We start from the raw sequence: 17,892 nt of genomic DNA, 5'->3' as shown, positions 1-17,892 counted from the left end.
TGTGGGACTATTTATTTATTTAATCGCAATCTAAGCAATATCTTTATTTGTAAAGATGTAAATAGCAATGTGTTATACGATTTAAAAATTAGTATTAGATAAACTATTTTTTTAAAGTTGACTACACTGGTTTGCATTCATTTTTTATTTACCACTTTTCTTGGTGCTTTCTATCACTTTAACTACCAACTACTGGCCACACAATTTAAGAGATTTCGCGTCCTGGTCTTTGCTCAATATTGATTTTGATGTACGTGTTTTAGAGCGTAATGGTGGCTAAACCGATTCTTTCAATCATTTTTTTCTTTAAAAAAATCATCGCTAATGGTAAACAAAAAAACCATGGTGATTCTAAAATGGTACAAACACATGCTATTGACATCTTTAAAAATAAAGATATGGCTTAGATGGTGATTAAAGAAAGAAAAGTTCGATTATCTCGAAGACCATGAAACTTTACTAGACTTAAAATCCATTATCTGGACCAGGTCGGTGGTTAGAAGGTTATCCATTAATTACCGGACATCCAGTATAACAAACTTAATGCTGTCTGGAGTTATAGGAGTTTTCTCCTTAAGAATAGATTTTCATACACTATAAGCCGGGGTATTAACATTTATAAAGAGTAAAATTAAACGTTACGTTATGTATCGTGCGCAACTTAAGCTGCGCATCCCCTAGCAACGGCTGCACGGAAACTTTATTCAATGTCAACAAATAACAACTGTCAATACGCGGAGTTTTGACCTTAAGACTGTGTTGATGGACCAGTGGCACCTCATTAGGGAATTGTGTTTTCTAATAAAGTAATTATTTTATGTTTAAAAATGTGGTCACCATTTGCCGTTATAGCAAAATAAAACTATGTGACAAAAACCTTGGTTTATTAGAAAACACATTTTCCCTAATGAGGGGCAATGAACCGTAACGCAGTTTTAAATTTTATAATGTATTTTATAATCTTTCGTAAGGAATAAACTCCAGTTGTGCCTCGGAGTTGACACGCACACTTTTATAACGGACGCTTATTTTGAAGCTAAGGACTCGTAGGTACTAATGTAATTATTTAATTCCTTTGTATCGTTCACATTTAGTATTCCATATACTCTAAAAGGTCTCTAAGGACACCTTCATGAAGAAGCAATTACATGCGGCTAACCTTTCCCGTGGCTCGGCTAATATTGACTCTTCTCTCATAGACTTTTACACTTGAGAAGTAAATTACCTTGCATTGGATTCCATTTAGCCACTCAAACTTTTCTTTGCGAATTCTTACTTGTTCTTAGCTACTTAATTATAAAATCGGATCGCGTATTATTGAATCTCGTTTCTTATTTATGAATTTTGTTTTCCCAAGTTGAATGGAAACGTCTCGGACACAAAAGTTTACGAGATCTGCAAAATATATTACTCGTAATGTGAATGAAGGTTGAAACATTAAGTCATCGTAGACTACGTAATAACACAGAAGGCTCTCGTTTGATGTTGATTAAAGCCGCCTATTTATTTATACGCCTACATAATTACTACAACAACCTTGTACCATACGAGCTAAGGAAAAATTAAAAACGTACAATATCTACACATATAAAATTAAATATATTTAATACCACTTTGATTATGATTTACAGCAATCAGCCTAGTATTGAAACATGAAATAAAAATTTTGCTTCTAGGTCAAATTTTTCAATCATTAGATAAAGTTTATCTGTCAGATAAATATGACACTCTCTTTTTCTTCTTGTATGTGATAGAAAGGGAGCGTGCAATATATACCTGACAGATAACTTTATCTGATGATTGAATAATCAGACCCTAAAATAATAAAATACTCTTACTCATCCGTGTAAAGGCTTGATATCACCGGATTCTCAAAGCCGGACACATCATTGGCCACATCATCTGGCCTGAGGAAAGCCCCAATCAATACCGTCAGAAATAAAAACTTTCCGGGGTGGATTCCCAAAGATTAATTCGCGCTAGATAGATCATGGAATAATAACTAGACTTATCGACGCCCTTTATTACTCGTACTTATTGTAATTTACTCCGCGAGCAGCACCTTTAATTTGTGTCCTGTGGCGTTTTATGTAACGATGAATTTTTTTGAGCACAAAATTTGTGAGCTTTTAAACAACAGTATGATCTATAACTATTAGGATTATTAGAATAAGCTAAATTATTTTTTTAATATTTTAATTTGGTTTATTTCGGTTTATAACTTCATCTGGTATTTATTTTAGGGTGCCGCCACACATATTCTCTATCCAAGGGAAACGAAAGATACACCATCACGAATATTTGCCGAATCCCGATATGTGTGGCCGCACCCTTATAATGTAAGGTCTACACATATTAAACCGCAAATCAATGTACAATTTAGCCGTTTGGGATACGCATACTAGAGATCAAAACAAAAATTTTGACGCACAGTTTAGATTAAAAAATCCCCTAGGAATGCGGAGTCATTTTTTTTATAGTATGAAAAAAAAAAGATTTTTCAGCAGAAACCTAGCGTGTTGGTTATCATATGAAAGGGCTTTCTTGTCTTTCGTGACGTGCGATATCGGAGCGGCATGTGCATTCTATGGAATATACAGAATGTAAAATGTAAACCAGGGAAAAAGGGTCGGTGAATAGCCGTTGTGCCGCATTGAGAGAAAAAAAGCTGTGCAAAGTAGAATGATAGCTGATGGCGAAGAATGAACCCGAATTGTGCATCTGGATGAATTAATAAGATATATTTTCTAGCAAATAAGTGATGGATCACCACCCACACCTAATTTATGTTATTTTTTATACTACATCGGAGGCAAACACATGCGCGTTGCCGGGCCTAACACTCTCCCCGGTTTTCTGTAAGGTGGAGTTACTTCCCCATTTGGGCTCTGGTCTAGATATGGATAACATAGAATAAGTATGATAGAGTTCGCTACGCACAAAACCAGTGACAACCACCAAGTTCTACTAAGGCTAGTTTTAGTTGTGAAATAAAGCTCCCGGACCTATTCTTGGTGTTGCGCGTGTCTATGGGCGACGGTAATCGTATACCATCAGGCCAGGCGATTCGCGTCTGCTCGTTTGCCTCCACTCAATAAAATTTACAGAGTAAAAACAATAATTCAAGACTAACGTATTACGCTACCGTACCGCAAAGCCGAGCCTTAGGCCTTGATGTCACGTTCTGTAGAAGTATAGTTCCATCCAATATGACGCTGTAAATAACGTACAGTCAAAGAATTTAATTTCCTACCCATTTCGTACCTTGTCACAGTGACAATAGTATGAGGTCTCTAGCGAGTTTCATGTTGTTTGTCACTGTGACAAGGTACGAAATGGGTAGGAAATTAAATTCCTTGACCGTACTATGGCGTCAAACTAAAAGCAACGCAGAGCAGAAACAAACACAAGGGCCTCCATGCGCCACACGAGAAACACCAAATAACCTAAGAGGCCGGACGTGACGGCCTAACCTGATACAACCCGGGATCCACCCGCGTCCATTTTCATCGACATTGTTTTCGCAGCGCAACACGTCTGAGTAATGTCTTCGAGCGATGGGTTACTTTACCCTTTTACTGCGTCCATTCAGTTCGTAAGTGCGCAGGGGTTTGTTGAAAAAGTGGTGATTCCCACATATTGTTTGTGATACGACAGCTGCGGTTTATCGCCGGGCCGCATTTTTACGAGGCTCTGCGATCTTCATAAACAGCACACGCGAAAGGGCTGCTCTTACGTGGCCCTTACTCTAAAATGCATTATGCGATTGCCTTGTTTGTATTTTATATTTTGGACGTGATAAATTGTTGTATAAAAAACTAAGTAAGTACAGTAAATAGTAACTTTAGAGACACGTTATCTCACAGGGTATTAAATACGACCGCATTTTAACAAAACCTCGCTCAGTTACTGTTATTAGTTGTTAGTATAATAATAATAAAGTAGTATATTTTAAATATTTTCTATTAGTATATCTTAAATCTCATTGGTTGTTGTTATCGCTGTACTTCTTTCCCTTTCCGGAACACCATTGTTCCGTGATGGGAAAGAAGTACAGCAATAACAACAACCAATGAGATTTAAAATATACTAATAGAACGCCAATGTGATAAATTTACAGAAAAATATCTACCACCGAGGCACGTTGTAAATCTGATCTCGTCGGCAATACAGAGATAGGAACTGCTGACCTTTCTGTTGCTTTTGAAGACATTGCACTTGAAGAGGTTGGTGGCTCCGTCCCTCGCGATGTAAGAGAAGATCTTGAGATCGGAGCTGTCGTGTGAGACGTAGAAGATGCGGTAGATGGGGTGGTGCATGATGTCGATGCTCTCGATGCTCGCGTCACTGCTCTTGCTGCCGCGGCTGAACAGTTTTGAACTTTTCTGCACAACAAAATATAATTAATATTAGTTCAGAAGCGGATTTACATAAAATAGTTTATCAAAGTCTATGCGACTGGTTTGGGTCTGGACATTCAATTGAATTTCTTTCTCATTTTTTATCGAATTACCTAAATAACGATTTTTTTTTCAAAAATGAAATATTGATTAATTAATGATTTAACGTCAAAACCTAAACTGAATCTTTTATTATTCGTCATTTCCCTTATCTGTCACTTTTTGAGTTTTATGGAGATCCACTTCCATTGGCAATGTTATAACAAGTAACAATGTACGAAACTCAGTTTAACTTTTCCAGTTGCGAAATAGTGTGGCTTCTTAGTCTCAACTATGGTCCAATCCGGCAGAAAGCACGATACTTGACATGCACATAGATTTTAAGCTTATAAGAATAAATAGAAGTAGAAACACGCCGAGAAGCTATTGTATTAAATACTTTTCAAGAAAACTGTGAAAGCTAGAATAAAATTGTTTGGGAGAAGTATATACTCTATATTTTTTCTGCAATAGTGTCTTAGGAAGTATATTCTTAAGACTCAAATTATGCCTAATACTACATAGTCAGATTTATAAAAAAAATTTAAGATACTGAGTAATTTTGTCTAAAGGTAACCATTTTTAAGAAAAAGTACGTGTAAATTGGAAAAGAAAAATATTTACTTATATTCAGGGCCCGTACATTTCATGCCGTTAACGGAAAAATGACGTCACGCTACATAGAGTATGATTCTAATTAGTATTTTTGTAATAATAAATCTTTTGTCAACCTCTATAGTTGACTGATGTAGTAGATACTAGACAACCAGTCCAGAAACGTCTAGCTGACTTTCATTTAATGTCACTCAACTAAATAATGGATTAATTAGTTTATTAAATAATACATAGTTTTAATTTTTAACAGTGTATTTTACTTTCAAGTATTTATATTTCAACGCGTCAATAGGTAAGTTATCTAAATTTGTAGTGGCGTAAGAAGACTCCCTGTATGTCAAATTACATCATTTTTGCGTCAACGGCATGAAAAATACGGGCCCTGCTCATTTTTAAACAAAATATATATTCAGAAACAGTCTGGTTAGCGTAGATGATCCAAATCAGAGTATAAACATTTTAATTTTCTGCAAGTACGCCTAAATGCCATAAATGTATAAGACAGTACGTAAGTATAGTATTAAAATGTAGATTTAGCCTAGTTTATAAGAAAAAAAAGCTAAAATTATGAAAACATTTTCTTGTCTGTGATGTATGATATTACTACTCATACTCTAGACTGACTAAGCGACAGACTCATTTAAAAAGTGACATATAATTACATTTTGTGAAACTGATCCTAAATTAATAAACTTTTCTTCAAAGGTTTTCAAGTTTTACTTTACGTGTACAAAGCGTTCAAAGAATAGATAATAAAATTACTTTGTTTAATTGACCTAATGTAAAAAAACCTTTTAGCTACTTACAAAAAATAGTAAAAATACGTTGTTAAGCTTTCTGTTTTTTCGTGGTTTTCAAGTACCTACTTATATATTATCAGACGATACTGGGACTTTATGTAGGTATAACCTAATAACGCAAAAAAATCATATAATTAATTTTATTCACGTGGATATTAAAATCTGTAAATTACTTCCGTGTTTACCATTAGTTTTATAAAATCGCAACAAAAAGTAACGCAAAGCAACAAACCACTGCATAAAGTGAAAGTGATGTCACCGAGAGGTTTGAACAACTCAGCTTTCAGCTCCAGACAATTTTGATTCAGACTTTTGCCTCGTTTAATAAGTCGTTTCGTTTAGAATTCTTGCTTATAAAAACACAGTTTTTACTTTATTTTCGTAACAAGACAAGTCAAGCGCTTTGTCCGTTTTATATGAGGTGAAATCGTTTGTTTGCTCGACAAGTATAAAGTTGTACCTTGTTTATTATGTTCAATTTAAACTTCTTGCCTGCGAACATGATCCTTTTTGTTTGTGATTTTATGATTTTATTTCTGTTGCTATTAGATAATACCGTGAGTTCTTACATTAGGAATACATATATAGGAAAGATCTTACAAAAGTTAAACTTTAGGTATGTTGCTCTATTGCCTCTCTAAGAGGCCTGCCTGACGTACACCCACGGACTTTAATGGTTGAGTAATTTAGGGCTTTACATTGATGAGACATTTCATACCGTTAGCAACACCACAACCAAATTAGCTTGAACCTTAAATGGCTCAACAAAAGTCCGTGACTGTACGCAGACAAACATAAAAATATGACAACTATAGGTACGAATATTGCTACAATACTGTGAAATTATCAGTAAGTACCTGGATCGTTAGTAATTGAATTGAGCGTTAGTCACCAACCTGTAGAGCTAAGATGGTCGACTCTTTATCATTTGTCACCATGTCTGTAACGTTCTTACAAGTATGTACGCGCGAAAGTGACGGGCGTAGTGATAAGTGATAATAATGAAACCATGCTGCCACCGCTGTAGTGTACGTAAGTCCTCTATAAGGCGTACACAAATTTGTCTGTTTACGGCTGAAGCAAATTTCGGGTTGGTCCCATTGGTAGGTAGGTGTTTGGGTAGATTTTATTGGACAAACCTACCCAATCACCTCGGACAACATGGCTAAGGATAATAAAACATCACGTATAGTATTTACTACCAAAATTTCGAGTATGTCTTAGTACAGAATAAAAATTAAACGCTGCTATGAACTTCAATAATTTGTAAAGATATTATGTACAGAGAAAACAACATTGTATGGCTATTTTCAGTGTTTATTTACTGAAAATAGTAAGTAATTACATTTTGTAGTTTAAGCATAAATGTGCTTTATTTTTACTTTGCAAAATATATTTAAACTAATGCTTTAATTAAAACTACGAGGGAATAAGTCTAGTATTCATGAGAAAGACTCCTATTTTAATCGTTTTTGTTGGGACAGTAACATTAATATAATTCTAAAACCGGCCAAATGCGTGCCAAAAAACTTATTAGAAACTAATAAATATTTTCAAATATATAATTCTCGAATGATGTGTTACATATTGATGATTTGTTTATAAAAAAAAACAGATTTAGCAACATGTTATACAGAATTGCTTCTCTTAAAACATTTTTATTCTTAATAGTCATTAAAATTAATCTTAATAATGTCGAGTAAAATGGCTTATACCTACTTGTTGAAATATACAGGCTTGTTTTTAATCATTGAGCCTTGTTATGTTAAGATCAAATCTCAGATTACATCCTGTATAAGCGTTAGTCGTTACTCCGTTTAGTCTCGTCTCATCTTTAGTGAAGCAATATTGAGTAATTATTCATAGAACTTAATCAACAAAGGACAAAGGAACGAACTAAATTAGTGCAGAAATAACTAGACATCGACATTAAGTACTTTAACTTCAGAGGTGCTATTTAACTCGGAAAGTAACACGGGTAAACATATCGCTCCTTTAATACAAGATGTGAATGTTGGATAAATTAAAGAACAGCCGAAACAAATAATATGCAAAATAAAATGTAATCTCCTGATAAATGAATGTATAAATACTAAAAAGTATCAATTACAGGCAATGTTAGGGGAGAATAAATTGAGATGATCGGATCTGGTGACAACTTTACCTATTCTTCAGTCGATAACGATAAAGCAATACTGTATTAGCAAAATCATAAAGCTTAAGCAAAAATAACCTGCTAGGCGTCGCAACAATGGATCTATATTTGAATTTAAATCTTTCAGGAAATAAAAGAAGTGTCCCACCAACCATATAGTCTGCTCAATTTTAATATTTAACCTACAAAATGATATTGACTTCTGAGTTTTTTGTATGAATTTAGCAGCAGACTACTTGACCAACAAAAAAAACAATACAAAGACGCTAATTTTACTCACATTAGCAGTGGATATTAACTATTCCATGAATTCTTTGCTCATAAGAGCAGCCTCGCCTGCGTTTCCTCTCTTTAAATTGTTTTATGCATGATAGGTACACTTGGATTCAATATCTGAGCTTTGGAAGGCCCATCCAGGGCACGACGAGGAAACGACTTCAGAACTAAACTGCCCTGACGACGTCAACAACCTAATAAGAGCAATCAATTTGTCTTGTGGAATATTTTTATAGGTATAGGTATACTTATGCAACACATACAGTTTTTTTTAACGTCAGCCATTTTTTTTTTTCAATTTATGATATTTAAGATTTTGTTCTATATATTAAGTAAATATTATTCCATAAAAATATACTTATTTTACAATAGCAACACTATAAATTGATGATTGTTCTTTTGAACTTCTTTAAAACAATTTTAAAAACGTCAGTAGTAGAGTTTGTGCGAGTCGTGGAATGTAACGGATCCCGTGCATTCTACGACTCTTCTCTTTTCGCACAGACTCTAAGAATGAAATTTTGCCAGAATTTTGCAAACACGAAGTGCAGTGTGACACGACCTGTCAAATTATGGTTTTCCGTCCATTGAGCTGCCGTACGGTCACGGTCATATACCAAATTCATATACTTACTTACGTCACCATTTGACGCTTTGTTGAATCGAATTATATCTCAAATTGGAACGTGATCTAAGTAATCTAAGAATACCTACAAGAGGTCATTCTATGTAAAACACGAGACCAATTGAACAAAATTAATTAACAGTCCATTGTTAGACCGAGTCCGTAAAGGACAAAGGGTACATTTTGTGGGTTAAATTAAAATTGATCGCCCTGATATTTAGGTAAAATGGTGATATATTTAGATATACATAAAATTATTTTTAATTTTGTCATTGTTACTACTAAAAACAGATGGTTTTAATTATTGTTATTTTGTGATCAAAACATAATTCAAACACAGGTATAATTATTATTTAACACAACTATTATAAAATGAAACATATTAAGACCAAGCTAAATCAAGCTAGATTAGAAGTACCTAACCGAATTCTAATGAGTTATGTAGATTTTAAAGTGTTTTTTTTATTTGTTATCTCAATTCAATGTGTCCAAATCTATCTATGAGACATTATGTACACGAAAATACTATTTTTTACTTACTATTATTGAGTTAAAATGCAGTATTCACATGCAAGCCCGTTCTTTGCTCGCACATGGGCGCATGTCATCATATTAAAATTGAATATTATAGGAATTAGTTTGGGTGCCTCTTGCTCAATGTAAATCAAGGAATGAGTCATTGATTGGTGATGCAGACTTGACGACGCAAGAAATAGCTCGCAATTAGTCGCGGCCCCGCTCAGGACGTAATTACAGGCCATCGCCAGGGGATCCTGATAAGATAACTACACGGGATGATTAAAGCCCTGTTCCTGGGACCGGTAGCTTACTCTCAATATTATGTATAATTTTACAGGCAAAACTCAATTTCAGGATCAACTACTTTCCCTGGGGCGAACCGGTTTTTTTCAGGTGCGTTATTAAACTGTCCAGGCCAGCCAACCTTAACAAGCCGAGGTCAAATAGCTTTCAAATTATTCTTGCAACAAATGTGTTTTAATAAATCAACAATAAAAATATGGGTTGTTTCAAATGCCAGCACGCTTTGTTCGCTTGGCTTCGCACTACGAGTACATGTCACTACTAAGCTAATCTAATTGAATGATAGACACCTAATTATAACAACAAACAACTAAAATAATACAACACTCGTCGAAGTAAACTAATCTGCACCCCTAAATGAGTACATTTTTTAAGTGACGCATTGTTAATCTCAATCAATTTGTTGCTACATTTTAACCAGTTTGGGTTAACCTATTTTAGACAAAAATTGATTGTCCTTGACTCAGCGCACCTGATAATATTTTACATTCAACTGGCTTAAAATCGGGTTTAACACGTAATATTTGACACGTTGTACATTTACTTTAGCTTGTATACATCGTCAAATGTATTTCATCACATCGACTTTACATATACCTAACGTGGCGCGGCGTCAGACAAAATGAAAACCCCAAATGTGCTAGATTTTCCGAATATTCGGTCGAAAATACCTTATCCGTCCTTTTATTAATGCAACTACCATCTACAACATCTTTTAGGAAACATGTTTAGCATACAAATCGTTCTTCTTCACGTTTACAAAATACAAAGAAAAGTCGGGCGAAGAAACTGCCACGCTTATGCGTAAGCAAAATCAGCAAGTGCGTAAGTAAAGGTATGCATTGAAATCTGAAATTCTAATATGTGCACAGACTAGTTGTATAGGTTATAGCTACACACATTTTATCCCTTAATTTTCTCCATATTAAAGAAACAGGAATTATATTTGATTTGCAAACTAGCGGTATTAGCGTTATGGCGTTGACTTGTTCGAATGAAGAAAAATTTTGGTACCCGGTACTGCACTATGATATTTGTACACTTGGTATGTATCTACCGTTAGAAAATAATTAATTGACACGTCAGTGTGGCGTTATGAAAATTAGTTAACAATTTAGGCAGCATGCAAATAATTTTGCTAGCAGTTAATTTTAACAAACTGCGGGAACAAAAACTTGTTCTCAATAATTAAACTATTATGTGGCTGAGAAATTAACTTAGACTGGTTGAGAATGTAATTTGGCATTGAGTCCGCCATTTGTACATTGTTGTATAAATATGTTGTGTAGTAAAGTATAAATAAACAAATATAAAATTACTCAGTCAGATCTCATAAACAAAAACTATGCCAGAGTTACAGTTACCATGGTTACCAGGTACTTCGAAAACCGCGGCGGGGTAAGAGTGTGGGGGAAAACTCAACTTGCTATTACTCGTAAATATTAATCAAGAAGAATATTAAGGTTTGCTAATTATTCAAAGTGATTACTGAAACGCAGCTATACGTAGCTCAACGGAACTTATTATTTAATTAGCTCTACAGAAAAAAAAAGTCATCACACATGATTTTTTAATTAATTATGGATTTAGTTGTTGGAAGTTGATGACCAAAGCCGTGTAAGAATATTTTACTTAATCGCGTTTTTTTCAGTTTGAATACATTCAAATATTTTTTTATGTACCCGGTACTCTATGATATATGTACATATGTACACTTGGTATGTATCTACCGTTACAAAACAATTAATTGACACATAAATATACATATACACGGTGTTACATGAGGAACCCGAGAGATTTTTAACCACGTACTTCTGAGGCCAACAGAAGGAAAAATAAGTTTCAGTAAATTACGCCAATAAAATTTTTTTTTTGTTTTTTTTTTTCAAATTTTGAACGTATTTGTACATAAAAAGTTAATGTTATGGTAAAAGTGGCAATGAAAATAAAATTTTACGATTTTTTTTTGTAAAAACTAGTTCTTGCAAAGGTTACTTGTCACTTTTTGACATCTATCAATTCAATTCAATTCAATTCAAATATACTTTATTCATGTAGGCCTAGCAACAAGCACTTATGAATAGTAAGACAGTATTACATATAATTATCTTAATCTAATTATCAGAGCAATTTATTGATGTTGTAAATATTATTCCATATATAATACTAATGAATATAATTCATAGATCAAATTTAATACTAAAACTTTCACAAAATATAGTCATACAAAAAAAAAATATGTATAAAAAATAGTAGTCTAGATTGTTTCTAGAATAAATTCTAAATGTCAAACAAATATAATAAAAACTACAAAGGAAATACATGCATTGGAATATCCATTTCATCATCATTATTCAAATATAATAAATAATTAATCATTTCGAATCACAATTAATCCCACGTTGTTTTATCATTCATGTAGTCTTGTGTAGTATAAGGTATCAATAAGGATATTTAGACTACGCCCCATATTAGCATCATCGCGATCAAAAAGGCGTTTTGCACTAAGTTACGATAAGAGACAGTTACGTTACGTACCAATCTAAAAAAAGTTACGATAAAAATTTTTTTTAGATTGGTATTAACTCTGAAACTAGGCGAAATCCAGAAAAGTTTATATGACATTTTAGTCTCTAATTGTGATCAGTAATATACTGTCAAAATCTTTCAGTTTCCTCATGTAGCACCGTGTATATTTATGCATGTTCTGGATCAAATTAAGTGAAAATTATTTAAAATACCTGGGTTTATTTTAGGACTGTTGGGGTATGTTACAATAGATGGAAAAGTCGATATATAAATCTATCTATCGTGGCTCGTTACGTAGAAGTTTAGGGATTTCATAACAGCGAATGAAAAAAAAATGGAAGACTAAGCAAACACGGACCAATTGCAACTCGTCAAAGTTAAGGTTTGTTTTCTTCGACGAAACTTCGTTTGATCATGATTAGTCAATATAAAGCACCTGCGATGTTAAGTTCGGTGATACAGAAATGTGTCAGATAGAAATTAATGTAAAGGACCTTGGGTAAAATTGGGCCAAAAACGAACAGAGTTGAGAATTAGGTCATTAGATAGGTATTTCTACATATGTATTTCATTTCGTTCTATAGGGACCAAGCGGAATTCCATTGGAACTGAAATATTTGTAGGCTTTATGAAGAATTGAAAACCGCATTAGGCGTGAATATGAGACATTCTAAAGCCGACTTCGAATTTGCTGCGATAAATGTTGTATCATACGTTTTTCCCTCGGCGAAGATAACAGGATGATGCTTTCATTTTAGGAAAGCCGTTTGAATGAAATCAAAGGAAAGTAATATTGAAAATTAAAAAGATGGGAACAATTTAGCAAAATTATTAACAAACTTGCCTTTGCTGCCAAACGAATACATAACCGTAATTTGGTGGTTAAGCTTATTAGAAAAATCATCGTATACATATAAATAACATCTAATAATGGAAAAAGATACTTCGAAAGACATTGGATGGGTGTGAATACACCAAATATTTTTGGATGATCCGAGGAAACATATCGCACCACCAACCACTTGGAAGGGTGGCATAAAAGACTGAACAAAAAAAAACCTGCCAAGTGTGAGTCGGACTCGCACAGGAAGGGTATAATTTTTGAATCAGATAGAAAAATAAGTGATATCTGTACTTATGTACTAAAACAACTTAAGTTTAACTATATTTTTAGACTATTAGTGTTATTGGATTTCTCGTTGAAATAAGCTAGAAATAACTGTGGTTGACTGTGTATCCGCATGACGTACCATGAAATTGACTTACACTAGAAATTCCAAATCGAGAGTAACGTAATCAAAATCTAACCAAGTAAATTAGAAATATACTATCAATGAATTAAACGTAAGCAAAATCTGACCTGATATTATTGAATTTGACGCAGTTATAATTTGCTTTCGTTATAATTCAAGTTTATTAGAATCAGATTTTCTCAGAATTTAATATTTAACGGATTAGACTTACTCAGTATTAAACTTATTACCTATAAATATGACCATGTGAGTTGGACAATTTTAGTAGCTGACTAAATAATGAATTGGAAAAGTCAGGATTGAACCTATTCCGAATTTAGTAACCTCCGCCCAAACCATTGAAAGGTTTAATAAAAAAAAATGCTGTTATAATTCAATGCGTTGCGTAACAGTATCTTTACTGGGCTAAGAGAAAGTATATGTAGATATATTTGTTAAAATGAGAAACATTTAGTTGTGTTGGAATTAACAGTCACAAACTCTGATCATGAACGTTAAATCTAGTTCTGAGTCATTGCCACATCAAAAAATCCCACAGCCCTAACCCGCAATAGAAACGCCGCCGGTCAGAGGCCGCAGCGTCCGCACCGTAGCGCTTTGCCTTGTTTACTATAGTAGGGGATGCCAAGATGCTAAATTTGAAGTTAGTCGAGCGTCGTAGACCTATTGGATTAAATTATTTATTGGAAGAATAAAAGGTTCTTATAATGTTTTCTTTTCCAATGGTGGCGCTTTTACCCATAAAAGATTTGTTATGTTGCACATTGACAAGTGTTGTTTTTGTTTAAAAAATAAACGGATTGTCTATGCTGTCATGGCGTTGTTTCAGAAATCACTACATTGGCGATTCGAGAAAATTTAATTAGTTGTTATTAGTGAAATGGCGTTAAATACGAATTTCTTGCTGCCCGGGGCTTTCGATCAAGAAAAGGACGATTGGAAAGTGTATAAAGAACAAATGTTATTTGCGCTACAAGCACTGGACGTGGAAAATAACCTAGAAAGTGCCCGCGCCATTTTCCTTTCACAATGTGGAAAAGATACTTTTGCATTCGTAAGTTCATTAGCGGCGCCGAAAAAACTCGTGAAAGTGAACTTTGATGATATCTTGGCCGTATTAGGCAAGTTTTTCGCGCCCGAGAAAAGCGAAATACTCGAAGCCGGGAAATTCCATCTTCGATGTCAAGAGAAAAGTGAAAAAATGCAATCTTTTATTTCGGCCATTAAAGCGATAGCAGTGCATTGTAACTTCAGTGATTTAGAAAGACAATTGCGTGACAGACTGGTGTTGGGAGTTAGAGATGTGCGTTTGCGGCGAGAATTACTCAAAACGGACAATTTAACGTCCGCACAAGCCGTAAGCCGAAGTGTTCAATTTGAGCAAACTGTGAGCGACCTTTACCCGCAAACAACAAGTACCTCAACACTTCTGGAGACCAAACCAACAACGAGCACAAGTACATCTGAACCGATGGACACCAACCTAGTTAACGTCGGCTCGCAAAAGCGCGAGACTGCCTGTCGTCACTGCGGGGCGAATCATAACCCTAGAGGCTGTAAATTTGCTAGGGCGAACTGTAACTACTGCAAGAAGGTGGGCCATACGGTTGCCGTATGTTAGAATCGTAATAAAAAGAAAATTAACCTGGTTGAAGTTGAAGAACTGGACGACAGCAAGGAGGACTTCGCCTACATGAATTGCAAGTGCATGTCAAGTGAAGTGCTGAACAAACTAGTAGCAAGATCTTCATTATAATCAAGTTGCATGATAAAGAACCGATTACCTTTTGGGGTCAGTTCAGCACCAGGCATATTTCAACGAGTGATGTCAAGTCAATTTGCAGACATGGATGGTGTCGCTGTTCTATTAGATGATATTGTGGTGACAGGTACTGATGAGACTGAACATGCTGCAAGGCTAGCTAAGGTACTTCAGCGTATTCAAGAGCTGGGATTCACCATAAACATTAACAAGCCCTTCAGATCTGAAACAGCTCTGTGCATTCTTAGGCCTAATCAATTTCTATGAAAGGTTCTACAGAGCTAAGTCTGACATCTTAGAGCCTCTGCATCAGCTTTTGAAGAAAAATATGACTTGGAAGTGGGGAAAGCTAGAGGAAGACGCGTTTAAGAAGGCTAAACAGCTGTTAACTTCTGACTTGACACTAGTGCAATTTGACAAGAATAAAGAGGTAATACTCACTTGTGATGCCTCGGAATATGGCGTGGGAGCTGTGATAAGTCATGTTTTTGAAGATGGCCAAGAGAAACCGATTGCAATGGCTTCACGAATTATGCAGCTGCATGAAAGGAATTACAGCCAACTGGATAAGGAGGTCCTAGCTATTATTTATGCACTAAGGAAGTTCCGAGAGTACCTGGTGGGAGTCAAATTTACCATAGTTACAGACCATAAGCCGCTAATTGGGCTCTTGAACCCAAGAAAGCCAATTCCAGACCAAATCTCTCCACGTTTGCTACGCTGGTCACTGATTTTAGCTAGTTACAATTATGACATTTTGTACAAGCCAGGCCAGGTAATTCAGAATGCTGATGGATTAAGCAGATAGTGCAGTCCAGAACCTGTGCAGGAGGAAGCTCCTTTGCTAGTGTTACTGCTAGAACAAACACCAAGGTGGACAGTTTCTGTAGGCGATATTCCCCGTGAAACTAAGAAGGATGAGGTGTTTAAAAAAGTTGTGTTTTTTTCTTTACATGGGTGGCCATCAGAGAGCAATGACCGCATGTTGCTACCCTATATACAAAGGAAAGATGCAATTTCAGTCAGCAAAGATTGCTTATTGTTTTCAAATAGGGTCATAATACCAGAGAAATTGCAGGGTCAAGTATTAAAGATTATACATGCACCGCATGCTGGCATGGTACAATGTTTTATTTTTCAGCGTCTACAGATTTAAAAAAAAGTAAAAAAGACACCATCTGGATGCGTCAGATATTAATAGTTTGTCACGCAACATGTCTTTGATAACAAGGGTAAGTTAATCTGCCGGTTTGTTGGAGTTAGCCATACGGGAGGGGTAGAAAATGAGGAAAAAGAAAATACTCGAGGGTGTCAGAAATTTAAATAACCCTACAAATGCTCTCATTCAAAGCACAGACGATCCGGGAGTGACGCAAGCTTGTAGGGAATTTTTTTAAATGCTCAAAAACTATGGAAGGTAGATTTAAGGAACGCAATCTCCATAGGCCGAACTTATGCAAAAGTGTCCAGTGGTCAGCTATAAATAATAGTTCCAAATCTCTCCAGAGTAGCGCTAGAGTAGTTAAGAACCTAGGCGTTATTGACGGAGTGAAGTGCGCTGTCTATGATTTGATTTTTTTTTCAAGTATTCTAGGTATTGTAGCGCCACCTATTTAAGGTTTTTTGATGACACTTTTTGGTATATGGAGATTCCATTCCTTATCTCCATCTTCCGTATAAAACACACCATCTTGACTCGTGCATGTCAAATTATTACATCAGTAGTATGAAGTGTGGAATAAAAGGAGGAAAATCTCTATGTATGAAAAGTGTCCATCCAAATAGGCGGCGCTATAATCCACCGAAATAAAATGTTATAGACCTAGTATTTATATAGATGTGCCATACGCGTGCGCCCGTGAGAAACAGAACATACGCAAAGCGACAAAATTCAAAACACGTTTTAACATTCCTGACAACATACCACAAACAACCTACGTAATTTGGTCGGATTATTTGTTGTTCTCCCCCCATTTCATCTCTATATTATTATACCTCTATGGTTCATGTAATCCATGAGCCTACCTAGCGCCACCGGAGAGATTAGGAACTATTATTTAAAGCTGAAAGTTGGGCACTTTTGCAATTGTTCTGCCATAGGCGATTTTAATTCCACACTCCATAATCAGTAGGTTCAGATTGATGTCTCAGTTGTGATAAACCTAAATCTGACTATAATGTGGATGAATCTATATTCTGACGGTTTGATTTTTTTCCATTTTTTAAGATAAATTCCCAAATTCTTGTCGAATCAATTCTTTATTTAGATTATTTTTTGTGCGTAAACAACTGCGTCAAATGTCGTTAAGCAAACCAAAATAAAATGACACTGACATTTTAAACATTACTTAAAAAATTTCAACCTATCGTTTTTTGACCCTCTATAATATTTCTCAAAATTGAAAAACCGCCTTAAATTCCGCTCAGGAGACCAAAATTGAATGACGCGTTAAAAAGTTATCGTAATTTTTTTATATTATTCTGAAATAAGTATCAAATATTTGAGCTACAAGAGCTAAATAAGAATGAAAAGCAATTTTTTAAGCTCGTAGAGCCCACAGTTTACGAATGCTTTCAGCTCAATAATAACGGGAAATTTCGGAAATGGCCTGCAGA

The 17,892-nt window shown here is 34.9% G+C and overlaps 1 protein-coding gene across 2 annotated transcripts in view; it reads right to left on the bottom strand.

Moving 5' to 3' along the window:
- Window positions 1–17,892, bottom strand: part of LOC133534230 (carboxyl-terminal PDZ ligand of neuronal nitric oxide synthase protein) — a 201,798-nt gene that overhangs the window by 46,429 nt on the left and 137,477 nt on the right. For both annotated transcript variants that reach the window (XM_061873419.1, XM_061873492.1), the window contains exon 5: window positions 4,191–4,385. In XM_061873419.1, the coding sequence (XP_061729403.1) occupies window positions 4,191–4,385 (195 nt within the window). The remainder of the gene's footprint in view (window positions 1–4,190; window positions 4,386–17,892) is intronic.

The sequence above is a fragment of the Cydia pomonella genome, chromosome 1, assembly GCF_033807575.1.
Source record: "Cydia pomonella isolate Wapato2018A chromosome 1, ilCydPomo1, whole genome shotgun sequence".
NCBI classification, from domain to species: Eukaryota; Metazoa; Arthropoda; class Insecta; order Lepidoptera; family Tortricidae; genus Cydia; species Cydia pomonella.
Note: the sequence above shows the minus strand (reverse complement) of the source record. Positions and strands in the feature narration are given on the sequence as shown.